The 25,946-nt window shown below is 45.7% G+C and overlaps 4 protein-coding genes and 1 long non-coding RNA gene across 9 annotated transcripts; 1 reads left to right on the top strand and 4 right to left on the bottom strand.

Moving 5' to 3' along the window:
• Positions 1–6: 6 nt before the first annotated feature.
• On the top strand, positions 7–3,065 carry LOC101781726. Its single transcript, XM_004982596.3, has 6 exons — positions 7–175; positions 268–323; positions 421–544; positions 1,258–1,364; positions 2,588–2,654; positions 2,738–3,065. The coding sequence occupies exons 1-6, from the start codon at positions 91–93 to the stop codon at positions 2,815–2,817; spliced, it is 519 nt and encodes a 172-aa protein (XP_004982653.1). The 5' UTR covers positions 7–90; the 3' UTR covers positions 2,818–3,065.
• A 5,462-nt stretch (positions 3,066–8,527) lies between these two features.
• LOC101780926 (21 kDa protein) lies at positions 8,528–9,693 on the bottom strand. Its single transcript, XM_004982594.4, has one exon. The coding sequence runs from the start codon at positions 9,414–9,416 to the stop codon at positions 8,736–8,738; it is 681 nt and encodes a 226-aa protein (XP_004982651.1). The 5' UTR covers positions 9,417–9,693; the 3' UTR covers positions 8,528–8,735.
• Positions 9,694–15,425: 5,732 nt separating this feature from the next.
• On the bottom strand, positions 15,426–18,050 carry LOC111255774. Of its 4 annotated transcripts, XR_002675720.1 has the most exons (5): positions 17,911–18,050; positions 17,493–17,667; positions 16,518–17,385; positions 16,247–16,416; positions 16,029–16,165 (listed from the first exon to the last, which is right to left on the bottom strand). XR_002675720.1 is itself a non-coding variant. In XM_022822934.1 (3 exons), the coding sequence occupies exons 2-3, from the start codon at positions 16,365–16,367 to the stop codon at positions 15,642–15,644; spliced, it is 645 nt and encodes a 214-aa protein (XP_022678669.1). In that variant the 5' UTR covers positions 16,368–16,416; positions 16,518–17,792; the 3' UTR covers positions 15,426–15,641. The 4 variants fall into 4 exon arrangements, 1 of the variants encoding a protein (XP_022678669.1); XR_002675718.1 differs by having other exon boundaries at positions 16,518–17,667; XR_002675719.1 differs by having other exon boundaries at positions 16,049–16,172; positions 16,518–17,667.
• A 1,538-nt stretch (positions 18,051–19,588) lies between these two features.
• On the bottom strand, positions 19,589–20,615 carry LOC101756359 (protein Rf1, mitochondrial). The gene is made up of 2 exons (XM_022829680.1): positions 19,996–20,615; positions 19,589–19,808 (listed from the first exon to the last, which is right to left on the bottom strand). The coding sequence occupies exons 1-2, from the start codon at positions 20,613–20,615 to the stop codon at positions 19,589–19,591; spliced, it is 840 nt and encodes a 279-aa protein (XP_022685415.1).
• Positions 20,616–23,086: 2,471 nt separating this feature from the next.
• On the bottom strand, positions 23,087–25,602 carry LOC105915083. Of its 2 annotated transcripts, XR_002679026.1 has the most exons (3): positions 25,432–25,602; positions 23,873–24,403; positions 23,087–23,397 (listed from the first exon to the last, which is right to left on the bottom strand). It is a non-coding gene; the product is annotated as an uncharacterized LOC105915083 (long non-coding RNA). The 2 variants fall into 2 exon arrangements; XR_001164922.3 differs by having other exon boundaries at positions 23,873–25,602.
• Positions 25,603–25,946: the final 344 nt, after the last annotated feature.

Genomic DNA, 25,946 nt, shown 5'->3' with positions numbered 1-25,946 from the left:
GAGGCGTATTGTCATTCTAAGTGCTGACGCGAAGACGCCAGGGTAACCGAGCGCCAGCGTACTCGTCTGTCGTCTCTCTCCCCCCGACGAATGGCGACGCAGCGGCGCGGCGCCTCCGGCCGGCCGTCGGGCACGGACGGCTCCGATTTCTCCTACCGCATGGTCGTCGACTCCCGTAAGCACCTACCGCCCAAACCCCCAAACCCTCGCTTCCAACGCCTCGTTGACACCTCTCTCCTAACCTCTGCGATTCTCGCGATCTTGCAGGGTACCAGAGGGTCGCCGAGGGCAGATCCCGCCTCGCGCGCCTCATCCTTGTGCAGGTGACGGCACAGCTCGGATCCGGGACTAACTCCTCCATCTCTTGCCGTCGTTGGCGGTTCTTTGATCTGACGAGTGCCCGTGGTTTGTTTCCTGCAGGCACTGCACCAGGTAGCCGGCGACGCGCTGCTGCTGCTATCACTGTCCAAGGGGAAGGAGGTGAACAAGTTCGCCGCGCTGTCTGCGGCGGCGGGACTGCTGGCTATAGTGGTGGGGGAATTAGGTGATATACCTGTGTTAACCTCAATTATCCTGGTTCCATTCGTCCTTGTGTTTTCTACCAAAAAAACAATTAGATCGACCTACCTCTCGAGCCTCTACTGAAAAAATGCGGTAGTGCCTTACAACTTTACAAGTCCTAAGTTGAATAAAATGATCAATGGCACTGAATGGGCAGTGGCATAGGAAATTCTACATTAGTTGTCAACGTTCGGTTGGTCCACTTCTTGTTTAGGTGGTTGCTGATTAGCAAGATAGGAGAGAATTTGGATTGTCAACGTTCGGTTGATCCGCCTCTTGTTTAGGTGGTTGCTGATTAGCAAGATAGGAGAGAATTTGGATTAACTATTGAGGCATTTCAGCTGTATTTTGCCAGAACCAGCTAGCTGATTTGCTATATTCTGTTTGGCATCCATAGCAAGAAATTCTGCCCATAGTACTATATCCACTTGTACTCTTGGACACCATTGAATTAGAAATTTAGGATCAGCTGGTAGCTGTTAAAGCTCTACCACACCGTGAGCCTTCCAAACCTACCAGTAAATTGTATCAATCTCCAAAAAAAAAAAAGCTTATGATCTTTTCTCTGAACATCTTTGGCATATGGATAGCTAAAAGAAATAACACCTCCATTCATGTTTTTCACAATGGACAACCTTTTTCCAATCAATCACCCTTTGTCAGATTATTGATTGTATACTATTTGGTACTTCACAGGGCGAAGGCGGACTATGGCAGTGCTGCTTCGGCTTTACACGAGCTTGTCATCAATTGCCGTTGCATTCTCTGTGACGTGCATTATCCGCTCAGAATTGTTCTTGAAGGTTTGGGCTATGAAATTCAAAACTTAAAATTTTCAAATGATGTGTGTGAAGATGTATATCTTGGGAGTTTATTATTTTCTGCCTCTTGATGCTATCCAAGTAAAGCTTGAGTTCAACCTTCTTCAATTTTTTACGAAGCAGTCTGCCTCGTTAGACCATTACTTCATTTAAATTCAGTTGTATAGGTTTCGCTTAAACAGCAATTACATAGTCTTGTTGTTCTCACTTTAGTCCTGCCAATGCTGTTACCAACTTCCCAGAATCATGCTCAAGAGTCAAGATGGGCATGGGTAGTCCAACTGTGAACTAATCAAACATATAGTAGAAATTTTGCAAAACTTACCTATTTGAGGTAGATAACCCCTAGTTGAAGTCCCACCTGAGGAGTACATTTGCAAGAATGAGACTCAGAGGAGTTAACCTTGGGCCTGCACGGGCAGTGTTTGATACTTAACTGCAATGCAACATGGTCTTGGCTTGTTTTAAGTTAGATGCAAGAGCTGTCCATCCAAATTTGGACCTGGCTTGATTGTGCATCAAGTAGTGTCTTCATCTCGGTGGTTTATCCAGTCCCCAACAAAAGCTCTGACAAATAGAGGGCCAACTAAGTCTTTGGGATGATCCAGCTATTAGGAATCTGGATTCGCCATGTTGAGTAATGATATATTATCAGCATCACTGTATGTAAAGCACATAACAACATTAGATTTGAGAAGTTTGATAGTCAGTGAAAAGACAGTTAAGCCTGTTAGGCAGAAGAAAAATATCTGTAGATAGTCCCTCTACTTTTTCTTTAATAAAAAAGGGTAACTGATATTATCTGGACAGATGTGAAAGATGGTTGTCTCTTTCATGCCCACATGCCTGAGCTAGTTGACAGGTATAATGCGATACACATATCTTAATCTCAATAATGCCACCACTCAATAACTCAGGCCTGTACATTTCATCCTAAAATTAGCTATCATATTCATGCCAGAATTCTAGTGTCAGATAAACTCGAGTTAATCGTAGGTGTTGTCAATTTGTGGCCACTATTTTGTTTCGTTTCGCCTCGGTACCTCCTGCAGCTGGTGTGATTGGGTGATGCATCACTTTTGCACTTTGCAATTCCTTTTCCATGCCTTTGTGTATGAATTGGTCTTTGCTCAATGAAGTAATGATTGCAACTATCTTTTGGGAGTATGAATATCATCAACAATTTGCATTTGTTTTTGGCCTAGTTTATGAAGCAAAACACAGAAGCAATCACAAGCTATGAAATGTTTGATGCTGTTCGTGTTGCTCTTGGTAAGTTCCAGCTCCTGGATCTCTTTTTAAGTTATAGTCAAAGTATTTGTTTCTAACTTTGGGTCTACCCTCCATATTTTCAGGTATCCTGCTGCAAATGGTGGTCATAGCTACAACTACCAGACTTCTGCAGAATATGTCTCCTCCCAGGAGAGCTTCATGAATGCTATGATATTGTAGCTATGTGCTTGACCATTAGAAACGATACAAAACTTCGAGTTAAATATATGTTGAGATCAATAGACTTGTAACGAGGCAGCTGGTGTACAACCTTCTCAGCAATCATGAGTTTCTTGTTCTCCTTTTACTTCTTCCTTGCAGCTGGATCTGGAAAATTCATAGTGATCGATGCACTTCTTTTTTTTGCAAGCTAGAAGGCTAATGAAACATCTCTGCGGATCAACTCAGCAATGATGTGTTGGTATTTTGTTATCATGTTTCTGTTGCGCTGACAGTTGCTACTCAGGCTAGTTCTTTCATATGGTGATTTGCTGATTGCTGAATTCAGCTCAACGTGTTCATTGCCGTAGCATCTTGCTGAAAGCGCAAGATAACCGTCCAGCATCACCCGCAGAGTGCAAACTGTTGCAAATAATATTGATTTGACCTCGTCCAAAGCTGGAGGCGGGAAAAGCCCCGCGCATGCGTTAGTGGGCCATGCAGGACTTGCCCACGACGTGGGCACATCCCTGATATGGATGAAGTGGAGCTGCCCATCCCTGATATGGATGAAGTGGAGCTGCCCATCGTGGGGCTTCTTTAGGAGTTTATCTCCTAACCTTTTCTTACTGAGCCTATATATATATATATGTAATCATCATTGATTAATAAAGACACCTGATTCACTGTTCATCTCCTTCCTCTCTCGAATCTTCCTCTGTTTACATTCACAACACGTTATCAGCACCTTAGTTCTCCACTGAGCAGAAGGAAGGAGTTCGTCGGAAGTCGCAGAGGATTCATACGGGAGTCGATCCGATGGATGAAGAGTTGTGCCTTGTGGACAGCTGTACCACAAATACTATACTTAGGGAAGTCAAATATTTCCAAACTCTTACAAAGAGGGAGGGGCAAATTTTGACCATCGCAGGACGCGATGCTATGATAGTTGGTTCCGGCAGAGCCACCATCGTACTTCCAATGGGTACACAAATTGATATCGAGGAAGCATTATTATATCTTGATTCAACACATACCCTAATAAGTTATAGAGATATCCGTAAAAATGCGATTCATGTCGAAACACATGAAAGAAAACAAAGATGAGTTTCTCATCTTGACTAAAGATAACGGATATGGCAAACAGACACTCGAAAAAGTGCCTTCTCTTTCGTCCGGATTGTACTACACATACGTCAAACCCGTACCACATGTTGCATACAAAGTGATTTTTTCAGAATGTGGACACATTCAAAACTTGGCATGATCGCCTTGGCCATCCCGGTGTCGGGATGATAAGAAAAATCATTAGCAATTCACATGGTCACGGTATGAGCAATAACAAATTCCCACAATCATCAGATTTTATGTGCACCTCATGTGCAACTGGGAAATTAATTTTGAGACCCTCACATCTCAAAATACAGGCTGAACCACTCAAGTTCCTTGAACGCATTCAAGGAGACATATGTGGACCTATTCAACCTTTATCTGGACCTTTAAGGTATTTCATGGTTCTAATAGATGCATCCACAAGATGGTCTCATGTGTGTCTATTATCGACACGGAACCATGCTTTTGCAAAATTGATAGCACAAGTCATCAGACTTAGAGCAAATCAGCCTGAACACCGGATAAAATCAATTAGGTTGGACAATGCAGCAGAATTTTCTTCCAAAGCCTTCAATGATTATTGTATGGCCTTACGAATTGAAGTTCAACATTCTGTACCATATGTCCATACACAAAATGGTTTAGCTGAATCTCTCATCAAGAGAATAAAGCTTATTGCCAGATCACTATTGCAAGATTGTAGTCTACCAACCTCATGTTGGGGTCACGCAGTCCTACATGCTGCGGACTTAATACAATTGCGCCCAACTCCATACCATGCAACCTCCCCGTTGCAATTGGTTTGTGGTGATCCTCCAAGTATTTCCCATCTACGGAAATTCGGTTGCACAGTATACGTACCGATCTCACTACCAAAGCATACAACTATGGGCCCTCACAGGAAAATGGGGATCTATATGGGGTATTTATCTCCGTCGATTATTAAATACCTGGAGCCCCTTACAGGGGACTTACTTACAGCCCGGTACGCTGATTGTATCTTCAACGAAGATCATTTCCCCGCATTAGGGGGAGAATTCAAGTATCACACTGAATGCCAGGAAATAAATTGGGATGCCATAGACACCCTAAAGGAGGATCCTCGTACCAAAGAATCCAAACTTCAAGTTCAAAGGATTATTGATTTGCAAAATGCTGCAAAGAAATTTGCCAGATTCATTTATTGTTGACAAAAGTGTCACAAAATCCTACATTCCAGCAAGGAATGTGCCGGAAAGAGTAGAGGTACCAAATAAAACTATTCAACTATCTTCTCAGAATGAGAATGAGAGAAGTACGGCAAATCCTCGCAAGCGCACGAGGAAACAGAGGACAAAATCCTCTAAAACAGTAAATGCGACTCAACCTCAAGTTGAGATACAAAGAGTGGATTTACCCAATCCACCTCCCACATCAACAGTGCACTCAATTTCTGATGATGGGACATTGGAACGCCCCGACGCAATCGTATTGGGAAATACCGAGCTGTCAGCTGGGGTGCTTGAGATTTCCATAAACTATGTTGATTCTGGAGAATCATTTGATCGTAAGACTACAATTGTCGACATATACTTTGCCTCATCAGTTGCTGACACCATCCAAAATGATCCAGATCCAAATCCATGGTAGAATGCAAGAAGCGTTCGGACTGGAATAAATGGAAGGAAGCAATTGAAGCAGAGTTAGCCCCCCTCAAGAAAAGAGAGGTATTCTCATCAGTGATACCTACACCTCCAAAAACCTTTCCTGTGGGTTTTAAATGGGTTTTCGTCCGAAAGCGGAATGAAAACAACGAGGTGGTGAGATATAAGGCGAGGCTTGTAGCACAAGGGTTCACACAGAGACCCGGCATTGATTTCAATGAGACATACTCTCCAGTTATGAGTGGAATCACATTCCGATATTTAATATCGCTGGCAATCCAAAAGCGTCTATCTATGCAGTTGATGGATGTCGTGACTGCATATTTATATGGGTCACTAGATTCGGATATATATATGAAGGTTCCTGATGGAATCTCTATACCAAATGAAAGCGCAAATTGCAACATGTATTGTGTAAAACTTAAAAGATCATTATATGGTCTTAAACAGTCAGGAAGAATGTGGTACAACCGACTGAGCGAGTACCTTCTGCAGAAGGGATACTCCAACAATGGTGATTGTCCATGCGTCTTCATCAAGAGATCCCCTACGGGGTTTTGCATTATATCCGTGTATGTAGATGACTTAAACATCATTGGCAACACACAAGATATTGATGAAGCCCGAAATCATCTTAAGACAGAATTCGAGATGACGGATTTGGATAAAACCAAATTTTGCTTAGGTTTACAAATCGAGCACCTTCACTCGGGAATTTTAGTGCACCAGTCTGTTTATGTCCAAAAGGTATTGGAGAAATTCAATATGGATAAATCATATCCAATAAAGACTCCCATGGTTGTTCGATCTCTTGATCTAGAAAAGGATGTTTTCCGACCACGGGAGGAAGGGGAAGAGGTACTGGGTCCAAAATACCCTTATCTCAGTCTCATTGGAGCACTCATGTATCTTGCAAACAGTACCAGGCCTGACATTGCTTTCGCAGTGAATCTGTTGTCAAGACATAATGCCGCCCCAACAAAGCGCCATTGGACCGGAGGAAAGCAAATCCTTAGGTATTTGAATGGCACTAAAGACCTTGGATTATTCTTTCAGAAAACCCAAGACTCCAATTTAGTTGGATACACTGATGCTGGCTATATGTCTGATCCCCACAATGCCAGATCACAGACAGGATTTGTATTCCTACATGGTCGAACAACCATATCGTGGAAATCATCTAAACAAACAATGGTGGCCACCTCCACGAATCATTCTGAGATCATTGCACTATATGAGGCATCGCATGAATGCGTGTGGCTTCGTAGAATGATAAACCACATAGAGCAATCTTGTGGTATTGGTCCCATTGAATCACCCACCATTATCTATGAAGATAATGCTGCTTGTGTTACACAGATGAAAACTGGCTACATCAAGAGCAATATCACTAAGCATATTGCTCCCAAGCTATTTTATCCACATGAGCTTCAACTAAGTGGAGATATAAATATCTTGCAGACAAAGTCTTGCGATAATCTCGCCGACCTCTTCACCAAGTCCCAACTATCTTCCTCATTCGAGAAATGCGTTAAGGGCATTGGTATGAGACGTTTTCGAGATTTGCAAGCTTAAGGGGGAGTCCCCTTGAATGATGAGCCTAGTTGACAACATCACATTGTACTCTTTTTGTTTTATGAGTTTTACCATCAGGTTTTCTCATATTAAATTTTAATGAGGCAATGGGTAGCACAAAAGATGTCATATCCTATTTTTTTCCCCACAGGGTTTTTCTAGGGATATACAAGGCATAAGTTACTCCTTAAACCTTACAGGTTTATAACAGAGTAATCATAACATAATCTATTCCTAATTTTTCCCACGGGGTTTTTTTTCAAAGGAGCAGAATTACAACTTAATCAAGCTTGGACTCGATCAAGGGGAGTATTGCAAATAATATTGCTTTGACCTTGTCCAAAGCTGGAGGCGGGAAAAGTCCCGCGCATGCGTTAGTGGGCCATGCGGGACTTGCCCACGACATGGGCACATCCCTGAGATGGACGAAGTAGAGCTGCCCATCGTGGGGCTTCTTTACGAGTTTATCTCCTAACCTCTTCTTACTGAGCCTATATATATATATGTAATCATCATTAATTAATAAAGACACCTGATTCACTGTTCATCTCCTTCCTCTCTCGAATCTTCCTCTCTTTATATTCACAACACAAACCATCGATTTGGCCCTGTATACGGAAGGATGCCAATAGTACGATCTGTATGCTGTACAAATATGACTCTTGATGGTGACTTGAAACTGCTCCTATCCGTTGTTGGTTTGCTGCGTTTTTCATGCCTAGTGAATTTACAGTTGATTGGAATGTGCGCTTTGGAGGGAAGTCTGGATGCTTTCGCGGGTCACCTTTCACTCTGCTGTTACTGACCAGTTCTCGGCTGCTCGGGCGTTGAAAAGGCTTCGGTGTGTGCAGTGTAACCGTATCAAGACAAAAGTTTACTAGAGCTGTGCCTCATGCCATGGAGTATGGATGACTACCCAAAGGAGTTCTTGCTTGCACTCAACCAATAAGTTTCGTCTGGTTTAATTTGTAGCTGTCTCGGTCACCGGTCTTGTGCGGTGCTCAGCAGTAGTTGATCATCCGAGCAGTAAGAATGGATAGCCACTGTATGTCTCTCAACACCAATCTACTGCTTAAAGCTCACTGCACACAGGACAGCAGAGTATCTATTCTTGTTGATCTGAGTGGTAGATACAGATCTCTTAAATTCTTAATTCAATATTAGCTGCAGATATCGAAAGTAACATGATCCCAGTTTTTTTGAGGAAAACATGATCCAGTTTTAATACCGGATCTCATTTGATATGGTCGTTTTCTTGTCGCATCAGTATTTAGAAAACTGAATAACAATTAACAAGGCATGCGCAGATGTACCGTACGTCCATACCATAAAAATCCATGGACGGGACACACAGAACTAAGCACTGTCCGGGCACGGGTGCGGTACACGACAATGAATCCGTGATTTTTCCATTGCCAAATGCCAACCACCAATAAATCAGAATCAGATACGATCATGCTACTAATCACTATGATCTCAGACAACAAACATCACACAGATCAGAAACGTATACTGTATATAGTAGGAAAACGTATACGTAAGTATGCACAAGGCAACCCACCACATGCTACACACGTGCACACACCACCACCTACGGTATCTGCTTGACCATGGCGTTGACGATGCCGAGCGCGTTGGCCGTGAGGTGGGAGACGCCGACGAGGTGGCCGCGCACGGCCTCCCTGACGCCGCCGCCGCCCGCGGCCTCCGCCTTGAACCCCTCGACGCACATGTCGTCGTTGGTCAGCGCGGCGCTCGCCCACGTCTGCACGCTGTCGAGCTGGAACCTCACGTCCCGGCTGCTGCTCCCGGTCGACCCGGTCCCGGCCTGCTGCCCGCTCCTCCCCTTCCAGAGGCGCGCCATGGCGTCCACCGCCTGCTCCAGCAGGTCCTCGGCGTCCCCGAGCATGCTGACGCAGTCCCGCGCGGCCTCGGCGCCCAGCGGCGCCAGGTGGCCCGCGCCCGCCATCGCCTTCATCGCAGCCGTCGCCGCCCGCGCGCCGCCCAGCGTCACCGTCAGCGCCGCCCACGACAGGTGCGCCGGGCTGGACCCCACCGCCGCCGCGTACGGGGCCAGCGTCGCCTCGCACAGCGCCGGGTACTCCGTCCCCGCGCACCACGACTTGATGAAGCCCGGCAGCGGCAGGGCGTCGCCGGAGGAAGGCGCTGGCCGCGCCGCGGTGGCGCCGCACCAGCAGCAACACGAGAGCAGCACCAGAAGAAGCGCCGGCAGCGTCGGGGCGGCGGCGCTACGTCGTCGCTCCGGTGCCATGGCTAACTAAGCAACGTCGTAAAGCTCTTGAGTGGCGCACGGGTTTCGGAGTTTGCGTGGACGAAGCACGGGATACGCATCGGGCGCGAGGTTATATAGGGGCGAGAGGAGAAGGTCGCGGCGTGCGCCGGTGCACGTATAGCTGGCGGCTAGCTCGACCGGCTCGTCATCTCTGGCCAGAATACGCGACGCCCGGCCGGCCGTCGAACTGTGATTCACATTGAACGACGACGCCATGGCGTCGCTGTGAGGCCAGGTGGGCACTGGCCAGATCAGAAAGAAAAAAAAAATGGCGCGCACGGCGGGGGTTGCCTTTGCCTTGCTGTATTGTTGCCAGGCTGATGTGGCTGCTACGGCCTACGGGGTTCAATCAAAATGCATGGAGAAGGCGCGCGCGGGGATGTGCCCAAGCTAGGCTGCTTTCAGGGTGTGCGGGACCGAATCAATGGCGGTGGGGCTTTTCTGCTTGAGATGGATATTTTAAATCCAGTTTATGGTCAAAATAAGTTGGAACAAAAAGTCAAATGGTATGTTTTTTGCAATTTTTTTACCGCGCTTCTCCCACCATCTCCATTTGTGTTAAAACGTAGAAACTGGTTTAGATCCGCTTCTCAAATAAGTACTATTTCAATATTTATAAAATTTATCTGATAAGCGCTTCTCCGACCGCGGTTCGGCCATCATGGCTTCGCCGCCGGTTGGGCTCGAGGCCGGATTGGTGGCGCGTCCGGAGATTTTACGTGGCGGCTAGCCGACTAGCCATCGCCAGACAGCGACGCGGCCGTGGGGTCCCGGCCCTGGAATACGACAGGGGCGGGAGACCGATCAAATCCCAGGAGGGCGCGCGCGGACGACGTGCCAAAAGGCTGGTGGGGACGTCGTGACGCGAGGATCCTTTCAGGGTGTGGGGGACCGAATCAACGGCGCTTGGCGTATCTGCCATTCGAGATCGCCGTCGGCCCATGGCCGCCGCTTCTGGCGCTCGAACCGGACAAGACACTGGGGCAGTGGGACTGGGACCAGCTGTGCCGTTTCGTCAGTTGTGCGCAACCAACCGGTAAACGGGGAAACTTTGGAACCAATCGCATCAATCGCATCATACTAGAAGTATTAAATATAAATTAATTATAAAACAAATTGCACAGATAGAGATTAATTTGCAAGATGAATCTATTAAGCCTAATTAGTCCATGATTTGACAACATGATGCTACAATAAATATGTACTAATGATGGATTAATTAGGTTTAATAGATTCGTCTCGTGAATTAGCCTCCAACTATGTAATTAGTTTTATAATTATGTCATGTTTAATCCTCCTAATTAATGTCCGAATATTTGATGTGACATAAATTTTAATTCGAACTAAAGAACCAAACATCCCCTAATTTATGGACGACCAGAGCATTCCCGACAGCCCGTGGGCACAGCCCACGTGCATCTCCTCCTCCGCGTCTAATTCTCAAATCACTAGAAAAAAAATATATAAAACTTATGCACACAAAATTTATACACAAATTTTAAACAAAACTATTTGCATGTAAAATTTCTAATCGAACTTTGTAGAAAAAATTTGTGAAAAAAATCAGTAGGAAAAATTTTGGACAAAAAGTGTTGAAGAAAATTTAGGAAGGATATGATCCAAAAAAAATTGAAACAAACTAAGCAAAACTTTATAAAAAAAAATTGGAAACAAAAAATTAGAGAAAAATTTTCAAGAAAAAGGAAAAACAAATCAGCCATGCCGGCGACGGCGGCGGGCGAGCTCGCCTCGAGCCCACACCGGCACCACCATCGCCGTCGCGGGAGCTTGCCTCGAGGGACCGCACGTCGCCGCCACCGGCGGACAAGCTCGAGCCCGCACCGGCGCTCCTGGCGATGAGGGAGCCCACCGAGGGGGCCCGTGCGCCGCCACCGCCGGCGGATGAACTCGTCTCGGGCCCGTCGGCGCCGCCCCCTCCGCCGGAAGCTGGTGGTCAGAGAGGAGAGCTGCTGGCCAGAGAGGAGGGGCAAAGGGAAAAGCCAATGGAGGAGATAGGGAAGCTGACCGGATGCTAAGAGCAAGTATAATAGCAGGGATTGTAAGTAGATAAATGTTGAGGTGGAGGAGAGAGGAGAAGTGTAAATTACAGTCCGTTTAGATACAAGAACCAAGAAATTTTATGAGAGAGATAAGTGGACCTTATATTAATATTGAAGAGCTCACTAGTATACGGGTAAGAGCCAGCTGCCGATAGGTTGAAGTGGGCCTCACCACGTGCGGATGAAGAAGAGAATGGGAAAGGAGCACCGGACGGAAAGACATGAGCGGTCGACCGTGGATTCAGCACTGCGGCACTGTACTCGACGCGGAGAACATAAGCTGAGAGAGATGAGATCGGACCTCTCGATTTAGTTGAGCTAAACAATTGGTACAGTGATCAATCCTCTATTTCCAAGCAGCCGTTCTTCGATGCTGCCAAAGATATTGGAGCTGATATATGATATTTGATCACCCATCATGTCTTTCTATTAGGCCCTAGATCAACATCACAATTATGGATTTATAGGCGAAGATCGCTGTTCACGCAACTTGGGGCCTGTTTGGCAACCAAGTGTTAAAGTTTAACACCCGTCACATCGGATGTTTGGATGCTAATTAAGAGTATTAAATATAGGCTAATTACAAAACTAATTGCATAGATGGAGTGTAATTCGCGAGACGAATCTATTAAGCCTAATTAGTCCATGATTTGACAATGTGGTGCTACAGTAACCATTTGCTAATGATGGATTAATTAGGCTTAATAGATTCGTCTCGCGAATTAGCACAGGGTTCTGCAATTAGTTTTATAATTAGCTCATATTTAGTTCTTCTAATTAGCATCCGAACATCCGATGTGACACTGTTAAAGTTTAACACCTCGTATCCAAACACCCCCTTGCTCTCGTGCGGAATGCAGAGCATGTATGGCTGGTGTTGACTCCATCGTACTGGGTAGGGGAACTACTTTGGGAGCGAGAGCAACACTAATGAGGTCAACATGGCACTGTCTATCACTTCCTCCGTCCCAAATTACTACTTATTTTAACTTTTTAAATACATAGCATTTGATGTGTATCTAGATATATATATATAGATAGCAAAAGTTATGTATTTAAAAAAGTCAAAACGAATAGTAATTTGGAAGGGAGGGAGTATATTGCAACAACAGATCTATCACAAATGCCTCGTGTTGATGAGAACATAAATGGACTTTGATCTTTTGGATGTAAAGTTTTAATTTTTTTTGGAGGTTTGGAAAATAAGCTGATTTTGAAAATTCACAATGTGTTTAGATGGAGTATTAGGGTTTTAAAACTATGGCATTACTAAAAAATTATTTTTTGTGGGGAGTTTAAGAAACTCCACGTGGCACCTATTTTTTCCTAACCTTTATTTTTTGTACACTTCTAGTTTAAAAACTAAATTAACAAGTTCAACAAGCTGAGACGACTTGGAACATATATCGCCATATCCGTCAATGGTACGTGTGTTTGATATACTAGTAAGATATGGTCATTGTAATCCTTTCGTCTTGGTATATTATTATGTTGGGGGGTGAATTTATAATTTTAGTCTTACGATCAAGGGCAAGAATATTGGACTGTGATCTTACGGCCAAAATTGGCTGTTGATGAGGGTCGGTTGCCAAACCAACCCAATGCCCTGACCGAGGGCAACTGACTTACGCGTGTTGGTCTTCCAGTGAGCAGCGATTCTATAAAACGGGAAGGTCCTACATAAGGATTAAAGAAGTAGGAAGGAAGGACCGAGCACCCCGTTTCCTTCGTGCACAAGCATGACGCGGAGATGGGTTCATCATCGAACTATGGGCCTGTTTGGCTCCCTGGTGTTAAAGTTTAACACCCGTCACATCGAATGTTTGGATGCTAATTAGGAGTATTAAACATAGACTAATTACAAAACTAATTGCACAGATGGAGTGTAATTCGTGAGACGAATCTATTAAGCCTAATTAGTCCATGATTTGACAACGTGGTGCTACAGTAACCATTTGTTAATGATGGATTAATTAGGCTTAATAGATTCGTCACGTGAATTAGCACAGGATTATGCAATTAGTTTTATAATTAGCTCATGTTTAGTTCTCCTAATTAGCATCCGAACATCCGATGTGACACTGTTAAAGTTTAGCACCTCGTATCCAAACACCCCCTATGGTGTGTTCACCTAAAATCGCACACACTAATCAACTATTGTTAGAATATAAAGATGTACTCCCTCCGTTTCAAATTGTACGTCGTTTTAGTATTTGTAGGTTCATAAATTTTGCTACGTGCCGGTGCCATGGCTACGACGTCTAGCTGCTACGTGCCTACGTGTTTGGTACTGTCTCCCAGTGGCGCACGACGGCAGGAGCTCTCAAGGGTAGAGCAAGTGCGGGATGCGGGCACGGGTGTTTTGTAGGGCAGGAAGCAGGATCACCATGACACCATGTGCAAGATCAACACCACACTGCTGGTAGGTGCTTAGGTGGTTGCCTGGGTACCCGCCGGGCTCACAAATGTTCGGCATCGTATCATTTCACGCGAAGGCCGACGTGCTGGGAGATTTCGCGTAGGGCCTCGACGTCGCGGCTCACGACGTTGGCCGGAACGGCAGTGCAAGCAAGCCGACGCCTGGGCACGCGCGCGGTGGCGGCGGTTGCCTAGCTGTTTCGTCGGCGGCCGGGCCTGGGCAGGCTGCTACGGGGATGGCGTGCATGGCGGCTGCTGGCGGCTAACCGTGAGGTTCCTTTGCAGGGTGTGGACGTGTGGTGGGACCTGATCAATGGCGTTCCCGTCTCATCTTCCAGGTCGCCATCGCCGCCGGCTGGACAGGAGCTAGCCGTGGGCCATATCACTGTGTCGTTTGGCTTGGCGTTCCGGCTGCGTGCACGTACTGTAGCCACGATGCGACCGATGGTTTCGTCTGTTGCGCGCCACCGATAACGGGAGAACTGAATCGCACTCGCTGCTCCCGGTCGACATGGCGAATCAGAGACTCCATCGCCGCGAGGGGAGATGCTGATACTTTCCCCGGAAGAAGAGCGCAAACTATGATTTGATTCGTTCATTTCCACTTGGCGGTAGCGGAATCAGTATTCAGTCTCTGGATTGGCTGCGATGTGATGGATTTCCATTATTAGGCCTTAGATTAGATCAGCATCACAATCATAGCGATAGTCGCTGTTCATGCAACTTGTTCTCCTGCAGAGATGCAGAGCACGTATGACTGGTGTCGGCTCATCAATCATACCGTACGCCTAGTCGTGGGGTACGGTGGCTGCTTTGGCAACCAAGCTGCGACGAACACGACGACACTGTGTGTCACAGAATTATCCACAACTTGCGAGCGCACGAGTTGCCAACGGAACGTGCCCGGTCATTGGTTCAGTGAGTGTATGATGTGTCTTCAGGTGCAGACCGCAGGGACTACTTCAGGGCCAGAGATGGATTTTTTTTTTCTCGGATGGGTAGCTGCCGGATGGATACATGAAAAGCGATGGACCTGTCACGGTCACTGCTGCCGTTGGATTGGATGGAAACAGAAATGGGGCTCACCATTCCGCAATTTGCTTGTTCATCGGTAGCTACGTTTGGCCCGGATTATCCTAGCCCGGATCCTTGCCACTGTGGGCAGCGACAGCTTCGTCAGTCGCAATGGATACTGCATGATCAACAGAAGCAGAGAGTGGCTTGTGTTGGCGATTGCTATGTCTTACCGGTAGTCCGGTATCGACGAGGCGACGACATGCGCACGTCCTGCAAGCATAGGAGGAGAAAACGTCATCTAGACACTCCTATGATCGATCCTATCCACCTTCGATTTCTGCGTGTAAATGTGTAATACAAGCATCTCTGAGGCAACTAAACGTGAATGCCAGAGATATCAGATCAAGACTGAACTTCGAGGCTGTTATCTCTGACATCAACGATCCAAATACTGTTCTATACCCCCTAAATCAGGTCGTATTATTCTCCGCGATCCAAATATTTATTTTGAGGTGCAACACTACAAGAATCTTAACACGAAAAATCTACTGATGAACGTGTATACTGTTGCTGAATGAACATTGGTTTTTGATGACAACTGCCAATTCGGAAAAAGTTTTGAAAGCCTTTATTATACTCCTTCGATCTTGTCTTTGTACGTGCGTGAGTATGCACCATTCTGACTCAGAATGGTGCAGCATGGCTGCTGCTACGGTGCGTCGATCAGAGGCTGCAGGTGGTGCACGGCCGGCGCGGTGGCGGCACCGCCGTCGCCGCCGCCACGGCAGCGTGGCTTGCGCCCGGACCACGGGAAGACGCCCCCTCGCACGGGCACGCGGGGGCCGCAGCGAGACTCGTGCTCCAGGTCCCGCCTCTGCTCAGGGCTGAGCGCGGAAGGCTGGTGGCGAGGCCTGAACGCCCGCCTCCCCGGCGCCACCGCGATCCCGCCGGCGACCTCGTCCTCGGCCCATCCCAGTGTACCTGCCACGGCCGTCGGCGCCTCCGCCGGCGAGTCCGCATGCCAGCTGTCGCCGCCGACGGCTGGGTCAAGCAATGCCGGATCGGCCGACGCCGGTGAGAGCAGGAGAGCCACGGCGCACACGGACAGGAGGGGGAGCATCGCACGAGCTCGTGAGGCATGCATAGTGGCGTTTGTGGCTCTTGCCAGCCTTTTTCTTGCTGTGTTGGATCGAGGTGAGGCAGATGGTACTTGTAGGAAAGATTTTTTGTAACCTGCAAACTTAATGCAGGGAGTTTTACGTTGATTCAAGTTTGAAATAGATGCTGTAACATACACTTAATGAGAAACGTTACCTGAAGAAAATTTCTCTTCAATGCTCAGATGCAAACTGAGACGTGGTATTTCAGCAGCGAACAGGTACATTTGCCTTGCCACATCTAAACTTGAGAGAAGCAGCGGATAATTTCTTGGCATGAAGGGGCTAAGGACCCTGGCACTCTGCAATTGCAAGTACACGACCGACCTGAACAAATACAGATCCATTCACACTATACATCAACCGTCTGAAATCTCTGAACTGCAACACCATTTTCTGCTCACTCCTCACTGAACCTGAAGTCTTACCGAAATGATTGATGCTGCTCATAAGACGTATATTTGCCAGAGCGTGATGCGAAGCCAGCAACAGCATAAGACCAGAGGACCTCTTCCAGGAAACAATATATTTTAGGCAATGGAGCATAGTGTTATCATCCAATGCTCAGTTTTCCTCAGAACAAGCACCTCTAGCACCCGGTGGAGGAATCAGGGCGCCGCCAAAGCTCCGAGGGCTCCTCTCTAGTCTAGAGCTCCATCGGAACCCCTTCTCACCTTGTCTGGCGGGTCAGAGAATCCATAGTCCCCCTAAGCATCTGCATTGCTGATCGGTACAAAAAGGCATCATGAATTAAGCCCGCACTGCATCTGGGTTTCAGTGAGATCATCAAGAAACAATTAGCCACACACCATGTCCGCCCTTGCTGTGGATTCCTGGCTTCACCATATATCATTAGTGTAACCATTAGAGTGAAATATCTTATTCTCTTTTTTTCCCCAGGAAATTGGGGCAGAGCCATGAACAAAATATATCCTAAAGATACGCAGCTCTCCTGCGTATTCACGAAAAAAAATATATCCTAAAGAGAAGGTAATTTTACAATGATTTTTTTCTGAAAAAGAGGCAGGACCTATGCCATTCCACTAAGAGAAGGAGAGCAATATATAAGAGAAATCGCAGGTGGACAGGAAACAGCTAAAAGAGAGAGAGAGAGAGAAATAGCACTACGCATGGGCAGCGAATGCTCTCCTCCGTAGCTCAATGTCATCTTTCGTTCTTGAGGCTGCCAGTGCCCCAGAAAGGGATCTGTGTTGAAAATTTCTACGATTTTGCTCTTTGCAAACATTCCACATGACAGATGGCGATGCACGGGATGAATCAGAAACCTGAAGCAGACTTTAGGACAAATTGGCAGAATTATTATACTGATATTAAGATGATGAATGATGATTTGCAAATCCATGGCCTACAGGGCTACAGGCTACAGCTACCAAACTTCTTACCAAATGTTAAAGCATCCAGTTGTGTTCAGGTAAGTGAAGAGGGCTTTGAGCCTCTGAAAAATCTAGATCAATCATTGGAGTGAAATTTCTTGGCCTATGCATCTTGAAGTCTTCAATCCAACCAATTCCATTTGGAAATCAATGAGACAATCGTTTGCCCTACCTCTGACTCTGACTGCAACATCACAAGAGGGATGGTAAAAAATGCCCAGTAAAATATGATGAGGGGCGGATCTAGGGCCCCTTTAATATATGTGGTGTTTAGCTAAAAAACTATGATCTCAATTAGAGAAAAGGAGGCTCAGGAGGTGTGAATCAGCAGCTCAGCCGGGGCGCAGCCCCGTTCTGGATCCGCCCCTAGGCCAATAAAGACATTCATTGTTCACTAATCAGGGAAAAAGAAGTCTTAATGAAGTACCTGTCCGGGGTGTCCAAGTAGGATTCAGTTGCAGATAAAATGTTCCAGTCATTCAGTCTTTGCTAAAATATTGATATTTCTCGGGAAGCAACTTTTTATGTTCCTCATGCTTACCATCTGAGAAAAGAGATATCAGAGCTTGAGTGGTGGAAGCATAAATGGGGAAATTCTTCTCGTCAATTTTCGAGAGGTAAGTTCCAGCCTTGAGCACCTGCCCCTTTTCCGATAATATCCTAACTATACAATTCAGCATACGTGAGTCAGGAGCACAACCACTCTTCTCCATTGATAAGAACATGTCATCAGCCTCTTCTAATAATCCATCTTCTATAAGATCCATTACCATTAACCTCTATATGTCAACATCAGGTTCCAAACCATTGGTTGAGATTGCAGCAAAAACACCCTTGGCTTCTTCCCTTTTACCAGTTTTAAGTAAGCCATCAGTCATAAGATATTAAGTATGAATTTCAGGACGAAAATTCATAGAAAGTAGATTTTGGTATATGACAAGGGCTTCATCACCAAAATTGTTCTTACAAAGTCCTCCTAGAATTGTATTATAGATAACAATATCCAACTTTACTCCTCTGTCAATCATCTTGGGATAATGCTCCATTGCAGCAGTAGTTCTACCAGCTTTAAACAGCCCATCCAGTATAATGCCATATGAGATAACAGTTGGCTTAATTTCCTTGCTCAACATTTCTCTGAACAGAGTTAATGCATCACCTATCCTCCACTTTTACAAAAACCGTTAATTAGATCAGAATAGATGATATTATCGGGTTTAAAGCCACTAGAGACAAAAGCATTAAACAATTTCATAGCCTTTTCCATTTTCCGAGATAAGCAATACCAATTTATGAGTGTGCCATACATAACAATATCGGGTTTCCCACCTACACTTACAAATAGGTTAAAGAGATTATGGGCTTCTTCAAGCCTTCCCTCACTGCATAGGTTTCGTATAACTAAGATAAAATGCCTGGCTTCAGAATGAACACCAGTACTTATCATGTCAAAACTAATTCCTTTGCTTTCTTCCAACTGCCACATGTGCAAAAACCCTCGACTAGGAAAGTATAGGCCATACAGTCAGGACGCACTCCTTCATGAATCATCTGATTGAATTGGGACATAGCATCCTCCATCCTGCCTGTTTTGCACAGAGCATTTGTTTCCATAGTGAACTGCACTAAGGCTAAAGTCCTTGCTTCATCGTATCACTAACACAAGCATTGCTTCAGAGCATCTCCAGCGGTCCCCTAAATATTTTCCAATATTTTCCAATAACTAGTTAATAGGGATATCCCAATATCACTTTCACTGTTATTGGGAGAATTGTTTTTGCAGTCTCTCAATAATCTCATCTCAATCCAACTACCGTGTTGTGAGAGTCACAACTCCTCCTTTGTTTAGGAGAGTTGAGGTGAATTATTAGGTTGTCCCAATAATTATTGGGAAAAGGGAAAAATAAAAGGAGATGCTGGAGCATCATTTTCTTATCAACTCTAGTTGGATATGGGAAAGAGAGACTGCTGGAGATGCTCTCATCAGCACTTCCGTGAACAACGCATGCTAACAGCAAACTGCCAAACACATATTCGTTAGGCGTGATACCATCCCTTACCATCATCTCAAATATGTTTTGCGCACCAGAAAGAGATCCATCAGATCAATACCCATGAAGCAGAATGCCATAGGTGTTGACATCAGGCTTTTCGCCACTCTTGAGCATATAATCCAAAAATTTCCTAGCTTCACTGCTTCTTCTGTGCTTGCACAGAGCACCGATTAATGAGTTGTAATTGCTGACATGTGGTTTAATACCCTTGCCGACCATCTCTTTGAACATCGTAACAGCCCTTTTCCACTGTCCTGCGGTGCCGTACCCTCTGATCAGGCAATCATACACAGCACAATTTGGGGCAACACCTTCATCGACCATCCATTGAAGGACCCCTTGGCCTTTGCAACTGCTCCGACCTTGCACAGCTTGTCGATGATCGAGAGGAATGTCACCACATCCGGTGAAACCCCCTGGTTACGCATTTCATCGAACAGCTTGACGGCTTCCTGCACCTTGTCTTCTTGAAGAGGCCGTCGATGACGATGGTGTAGGACACCACGCCGGTTTCATCTCCGTTCTGCGCCAACGTGCGGAGCAGCTCGAGCGCCTCTAAGCTCCGCCCGTCGTCGCACAGCCCCTTGAGGATGGCGGAGTGGGAGAAGGCGTTGGGCGCGCATCCCAGCTCGGGCATCATGCGGCGCGCTACGTCCACAGCCTCCGCCCGGACCGCCACCCGCCGCTCGCCGCATAGGCCCCTGAGTAGAGGGGTGAAGGACTTGGGCGTCATCCTCAGGTCCGCCTTGAGGGCGGTGGCGAGCGGGGAGAACGCGAGGTCCACCCGGCCCGCGCGGCAGCAGCTGGCGATAAGGATGCTGTAGGTGCACGCGTCGGGCACCGCGGCGCCCGCTCCGGCCATGCGGCCGAAGAGGGAGACGGCGCGCGCTGCGCCATTGTTGCTGCCGCGGGCGGCGGCGGCGAGCAGGTGATTGTAGGCGATGACCGAGCCGGGCCTGGACCGCTGTTGACGGATAAGTTCGTCGAATAGGCGGAGCGCGTCATCCGGGCCCAGGCTCCTCGACCGCGAGCGATCACCGATGGTGTGCTCCAGGGAGGCAACGAGGGACTGCTTCATGGCTTCGGAATAGCCTAGTGGGAACGCATAACTAGAATCACTGGGTCGAATACGCGAAGTGGTGGTCTGGTGGATGGTGTGTTATGAATTATGATTTGCTCCTCTTCTTCTTCACCTCCGGCGACCGGCGCCTCCCCGTCCACGCCAGATGGGAGACGACACAGGGCCTGCCGCCGCTGTGTCAAGGAAGAAATCAGCTGGGACATGGGGCCTCGATCAATTCTGAAAATACGGCGTTTGGCGGCCCACTAGTGTAGGCCTTTGAATAGTGTGGAATGGACCAAAAATGGGGTCGTGATAAAAAAAACTGAGGTGGTCTGATGCGGCCGAACTTGGGATGGGCCAAAACTGTGGTGGCCAGTTAAATAATGGTCTGATGCTAAAAAAAAAAGTTAAAACACTAGTCTCCTTCCTCTCAACTCCAGCCGACCCTCAGCTCCCTATCTCAAATTCCTCTCAACTCCAGCCAACCCTCTAAACAGCTTACTATCTCAAATTTAGAGAGTAAGTAAAAAAAAAAAAAAACACTCCAGCAGGTCCTCTACTTACCTCCCTATTTTGGGGAGGCCTCCAAATTTCCCCCTCCACTCTTCATTTCTAAGGGATCCCCAGAGAGCCCTCTATTTATAGGATTATTGCTGGAGTTGGAAGTATTTTCATGGCCCTCAAGAGGACCTCCCTTTAACCTTTGGAGGATTTGATTTAAGAGCTATTGCTGGAATTGTTCTAAGATCTAAAAGAAAGTGTGATTTCCTGCTTAGTATTTTTTTCAGAAAAAAAGGGAGATTATGAAATCAAACTTCGAACCCATGCCAGTTGCTTTTTGGTCGAATATGTCTGAGGAGTGCAATTATAAGTGACTAAGTGTCATCTCAAGAAAAAAAATTCATGCATTCATATATGTGAGCAACTGAGCGTAATTTGCTTGTGTTCGTTTAAACAAAAGAAGCATAATTTGCTTGTTTCAGGCTTCCATCTATATTCTATACCAACCTACCTAGTCTGCCAAAACACGGGAAGCGAAGGATTGGATAGCACATAGCAGCATGTGCAACGAAGCTGGCAACTACACATTAGCAATCCCGATTATCCTTCATTTCTCCAGTGTAGCCTGATGTGCTTCTGCCAGTGTTTCTATCCTGTTTTGGGCCTCAAACACTAGTAGTAAAATAATATGCGCATTTATCTTCTCCTCCTATTTAGCAAAGCATCTCCTATTTCCTCCAGAAAAATGTACTAATCATTTTGATCACTTTCTGAATTCAAAACCAAAGGTCATTCCAGGTGCATGTGCGTGACAAAAAATAAAGCATGACTTTGGAAGCATAAGCATGTATGCGCTATAGTATGTCCCAGTAGCATACAGGTAATCAGATATGCGAGATTCCGCATCAGAGATGTCTTTTTTTTAAAAAAATAATCAGAGATGAGTCTGAGAAAGAGGGTTCACCAAAGATATGTATAAGATGAGCAAGGAATGCAAAATATTACATCTCCGGTTACCTAAGTTTAGGAAGTAGGTTGCGTAGGTGCATGACAACTTGACAAGTGCAGATAAAAGTTTTGTGCTTGCAAGACATCGTGTCATCATTGAAGCCACAATGACAAGCTGACAACATTCACAAGACATCATTCAAAAGGGTGTTGTATAAGGGGTGTCTGGGAGACAGGGGTTAAACTTTAGCCCTGTCACATCGGATATTCTGATGCTAATTAGGATGACTAAATATGAGCTAATTACAAAACTAATAGCAGAACCCCTAGGTTAAATTGCGAGACGAATCTATTAAGCATAATTAATTCATCATTAGCGAATGGTTACTGTAGCGCAACATTGTCAAATCATAGACTAATTAGGCTTAATAGATTCGTCTCGCGATTTAGCCTAGGGGTTGCACAATTAATTTTGTAATTGACTAATGTTTAATACTCCTAATTAGTGTCCAAACATCCAATGTGACAGGGGCTAAATTTTAGCTCCTGTGTGCCAAACACCCCCGAAAGCTAAACCTCGTACGTTCATCTTAAGAGGAAGGATAGATTCATCTATACATTCTAGGTTTCCTTGCCAAGCATAAAATGTGAACACATCTACTCCAAAAGGCATAGATGTAAACCTGACACAGATCTCAGGTCTCGATTTCCAGGAATTCAATATGGATAGAAACAACAATATTCACCATGACACCTTATTCTCCTTTCTGACTTAAATTGCTGAATCGGAAAGAACGCTTGCTAAATTGATCATGACCACTAAAGTCTCGTTCCTGGCCAGGATCAAGTGGATCCCCTTCCTTCACTCAATCCTAGCCTATTTCAAATCCTGCTCAGGAACCATTCCAGATCATAAAAAACTATGTTCAGCTAATAGGAACCATTCCAATCGCATATTCAATATTTAAAGAGTACCAGAACAAGATACTGATTATGGTACTCAAAAAATTCAGTTCAATATTCAACCAAATCACAGATTCACCAACGCAATGGTTTCAATTAAAAAATTTAAATAAATATTGAACATGAGCAATGATCAAGGATCATCATATAGTATGTTGAAAAGAAAAAAGAGAAAATTCCCCATGCTACTGCAGACTATAATTGCTGCTAAAGAACACATGCTAAAGAGTACAGAGCACTTCAGCTGAAGCCAGATTTCAGAGATTCCATTTGATCAACGAGAGCTTCCGAATTCAGATTATTCCCTGCCGTGTCTGAGCTTCTGTACCCATGCACTCGAGCTCACCAAACTTGAGACATCTCCTTTCCGCAACACTTTCCATCCCTGCAAATACCAATAATAGCTGGTTAGAGAGAATAAACTAGCTTGATTATTGAAGGTCAACATAACAACCATTGTGAACTTGTTCATCCAGATATAGCGGAATATGAAAATGTTTCCTAATAGCATATGCTTGTGCAAAAGGAAAAAAAAAGAACAATGATTTGACTCATATCACAAACCATGTAGGCACACAAAAAACATGTTGCTGCTGTGTCTCATGAAACATAGTAGATTACCAGTTGCACATATGAGTTCCAAACTTTAAAGGTGCAAAGTGCGACGCATACAATAAGCGACTAGTAATGATATTTCTGGATACAGGTATAGATGGCAATATTCGACATAGATAGGTAGGTAGCATGGCTGCAGACCAGAGCAGGTTACAGATATCAGTCTTGAGCAAATTAATTTTGAACAAATAATGGCATGTGAGAAAATATAAACAAACTGAAGGCATGTGCTTATCTCATCTCACCTGCTAGGCCATCTCATTCCTAAGCCAAATCAAGGTGGATTCTTCATCTTCTTCACTAGCACAAATAAAAGTCTCTCTATTTTCTTTGCTCTTGGTGAAGATTGCATAAGCTTTGGCCTTTTCCTGTTTGGTCACTTCCATTGTATTGATGATCGATATGCACCTTTTGATGGAGTATTCATCACCTTTAGCAGCCTCCTTATCTCTTGCCTTATTTTCTCTTGCTAGATGTTTAGCTTCATCTTCTGCTTGCTTTGTCCTCATTTACAGGAATCTCTCCATCATGGTTTCAATTTTTGCACTCTTTCTAGGCTTTTGTCTTTCCTTTTCTGGTTTCTTTCTTGATGTTGCCATTCTTCGTTCTCCACTTCTTGCCTCCTCTTCATCTCTTGCATCCTTTTCTTCATCCTCTTCATCACGTATCTCAATTTTTTTCAGAACAGTTTAAGGCAAAGAATGCACTTAAACATGAATGCTAAAATAATATTTTTGCTATAGATTTTACCAGGAAGATCCTCTTGCCAGGGCGACCTTCAGAAGAAACAAAAGTTGATGATATCGTGACTGGCGAGGTGAATGGGCTTGACAAGTGGAAAATATCTCTAATTGAACAATATCATAGCATATCTCCTAGTCATCATTTTCTTTACTATATTCCAGGACAAGATAATTACAGTGTCCAGTAATACCAATATCCTATGAGCGATGGAGGTAATGACAGGTAAGGTTTCATTCGCTTATTTCATAAAGTAAGGCGATTGTGTCCCAATTGCAAGTTACAGACTATAGAAAAATGTTGACGCCCACCCACGTTCCAGAATACAGATTAATGCCGACCCTACAGACATGGTTTGGGTTACACAAACTGTAAGTTGAGGCAATGCTTCTTGCCGTCGCATGTTTATCACCATCCATCCAAGAAACTCAACAGAATGAACAGGGAAAGGTTGCACGCTGCAATTTCCCATCAAAACTGGATTGAATAGCTATGATCTAGCTATCAGTCATATGGCCTGATCAGCACTCTTATAGTCAAATTACAGGACTGAAAGAGGCTTTAATTTCAGACTACCCTACAATTTAATTTTAGCCAAACAGCTAGGCTAGGCACATGAATGAAAACAAAACTGAACTTTTTAGGTCCTGCCGTCCTAGCTATCAGTCATATGACTTGTTAATGTTCAATATTTAGGTTTTGCTGCACAAAGTTATCTATCATCTCCTCGAGGAAATGGGAAGGGCCGTTGTAGAGAAGGCACTTGGGACAGCTGAAACCTAGGTTTCGGGGGAGGTTGAGATTCTGAACATATTCGAGCTAAAAGGGCGCAGCAAGTCAAAAGGACCGGACATCAAAATTGTTGGCTGCCGTATAACTGACGGACACTGAAAGATCTACGTGAGACAGAGTTGCATTACCGCCACACTAATCACCAATCGCCCTGCAAGATCTACCAATCGCCACCTGACGGTCGGTAGCCACCACCCAATCCACCCTGCAAGATCTACAAGAACAAGAACGCGAAGATGGGAGGTGGGGAGGGAGAGATGGCGGCGCTCACTGGGGAGAAGGCGCCGGTGAGGGTGGAGGCTGGACGGGAGCCGGTCGCTGTTGGGGATGTGTTGCGCCGCCACACCGTCACCTCGCGCCGCCACGCCACCACCTCGCGCCGCCGCCTCGTCGCCTCGCGCGCCGTCAGCGGAGCTGCGCCTCGCGTCACCTCGCGGAGTGTCGCGTCCGCTTGTTACGATCCGGGGATGAGGACATCCGGTTCCGATCCGGGCCGTATAGTGCGGGAGAATTCCAATTCAGGCCCGTTTTCATACCGGGCCGTATCTAACCGAACGACAATTCTTGGTCCAACCTGGCTTGGAACCGAACCTATTCGATCCGGGTGGAACAGGCCACGTTCTGGGCCGTTCCAGCCAAAACGAACGGGTCCTAACTCTTTCCTTAGGCCTCGTTCGTTTCACCAGGATTGGATTCCAGCTAGGATTACTTCCAGGTCCGGTTTGAGTGATTCCACCCGTGTTACTCAATCCGGTCAGGATTCATTCCAGGGGTGAGGAGGTATGG

This window comes from Setaria italica, chromosome IX, assembly GCF_000263155.2.
Source record: "Setaria italica strain Yugu1 chromosome IX, Setaria_italica_v2.0, whole genome shotgun sequence".
Taxonomy (NCBI): Eukaryota; Viridiplantae; Streptophyta; class Magnoliopsida; order Poales; family Poaceae; genus Setaria; species Setaria italica.
This window is presented reverse-complemented; position numbering and strand designations above follow the sequence as displayed.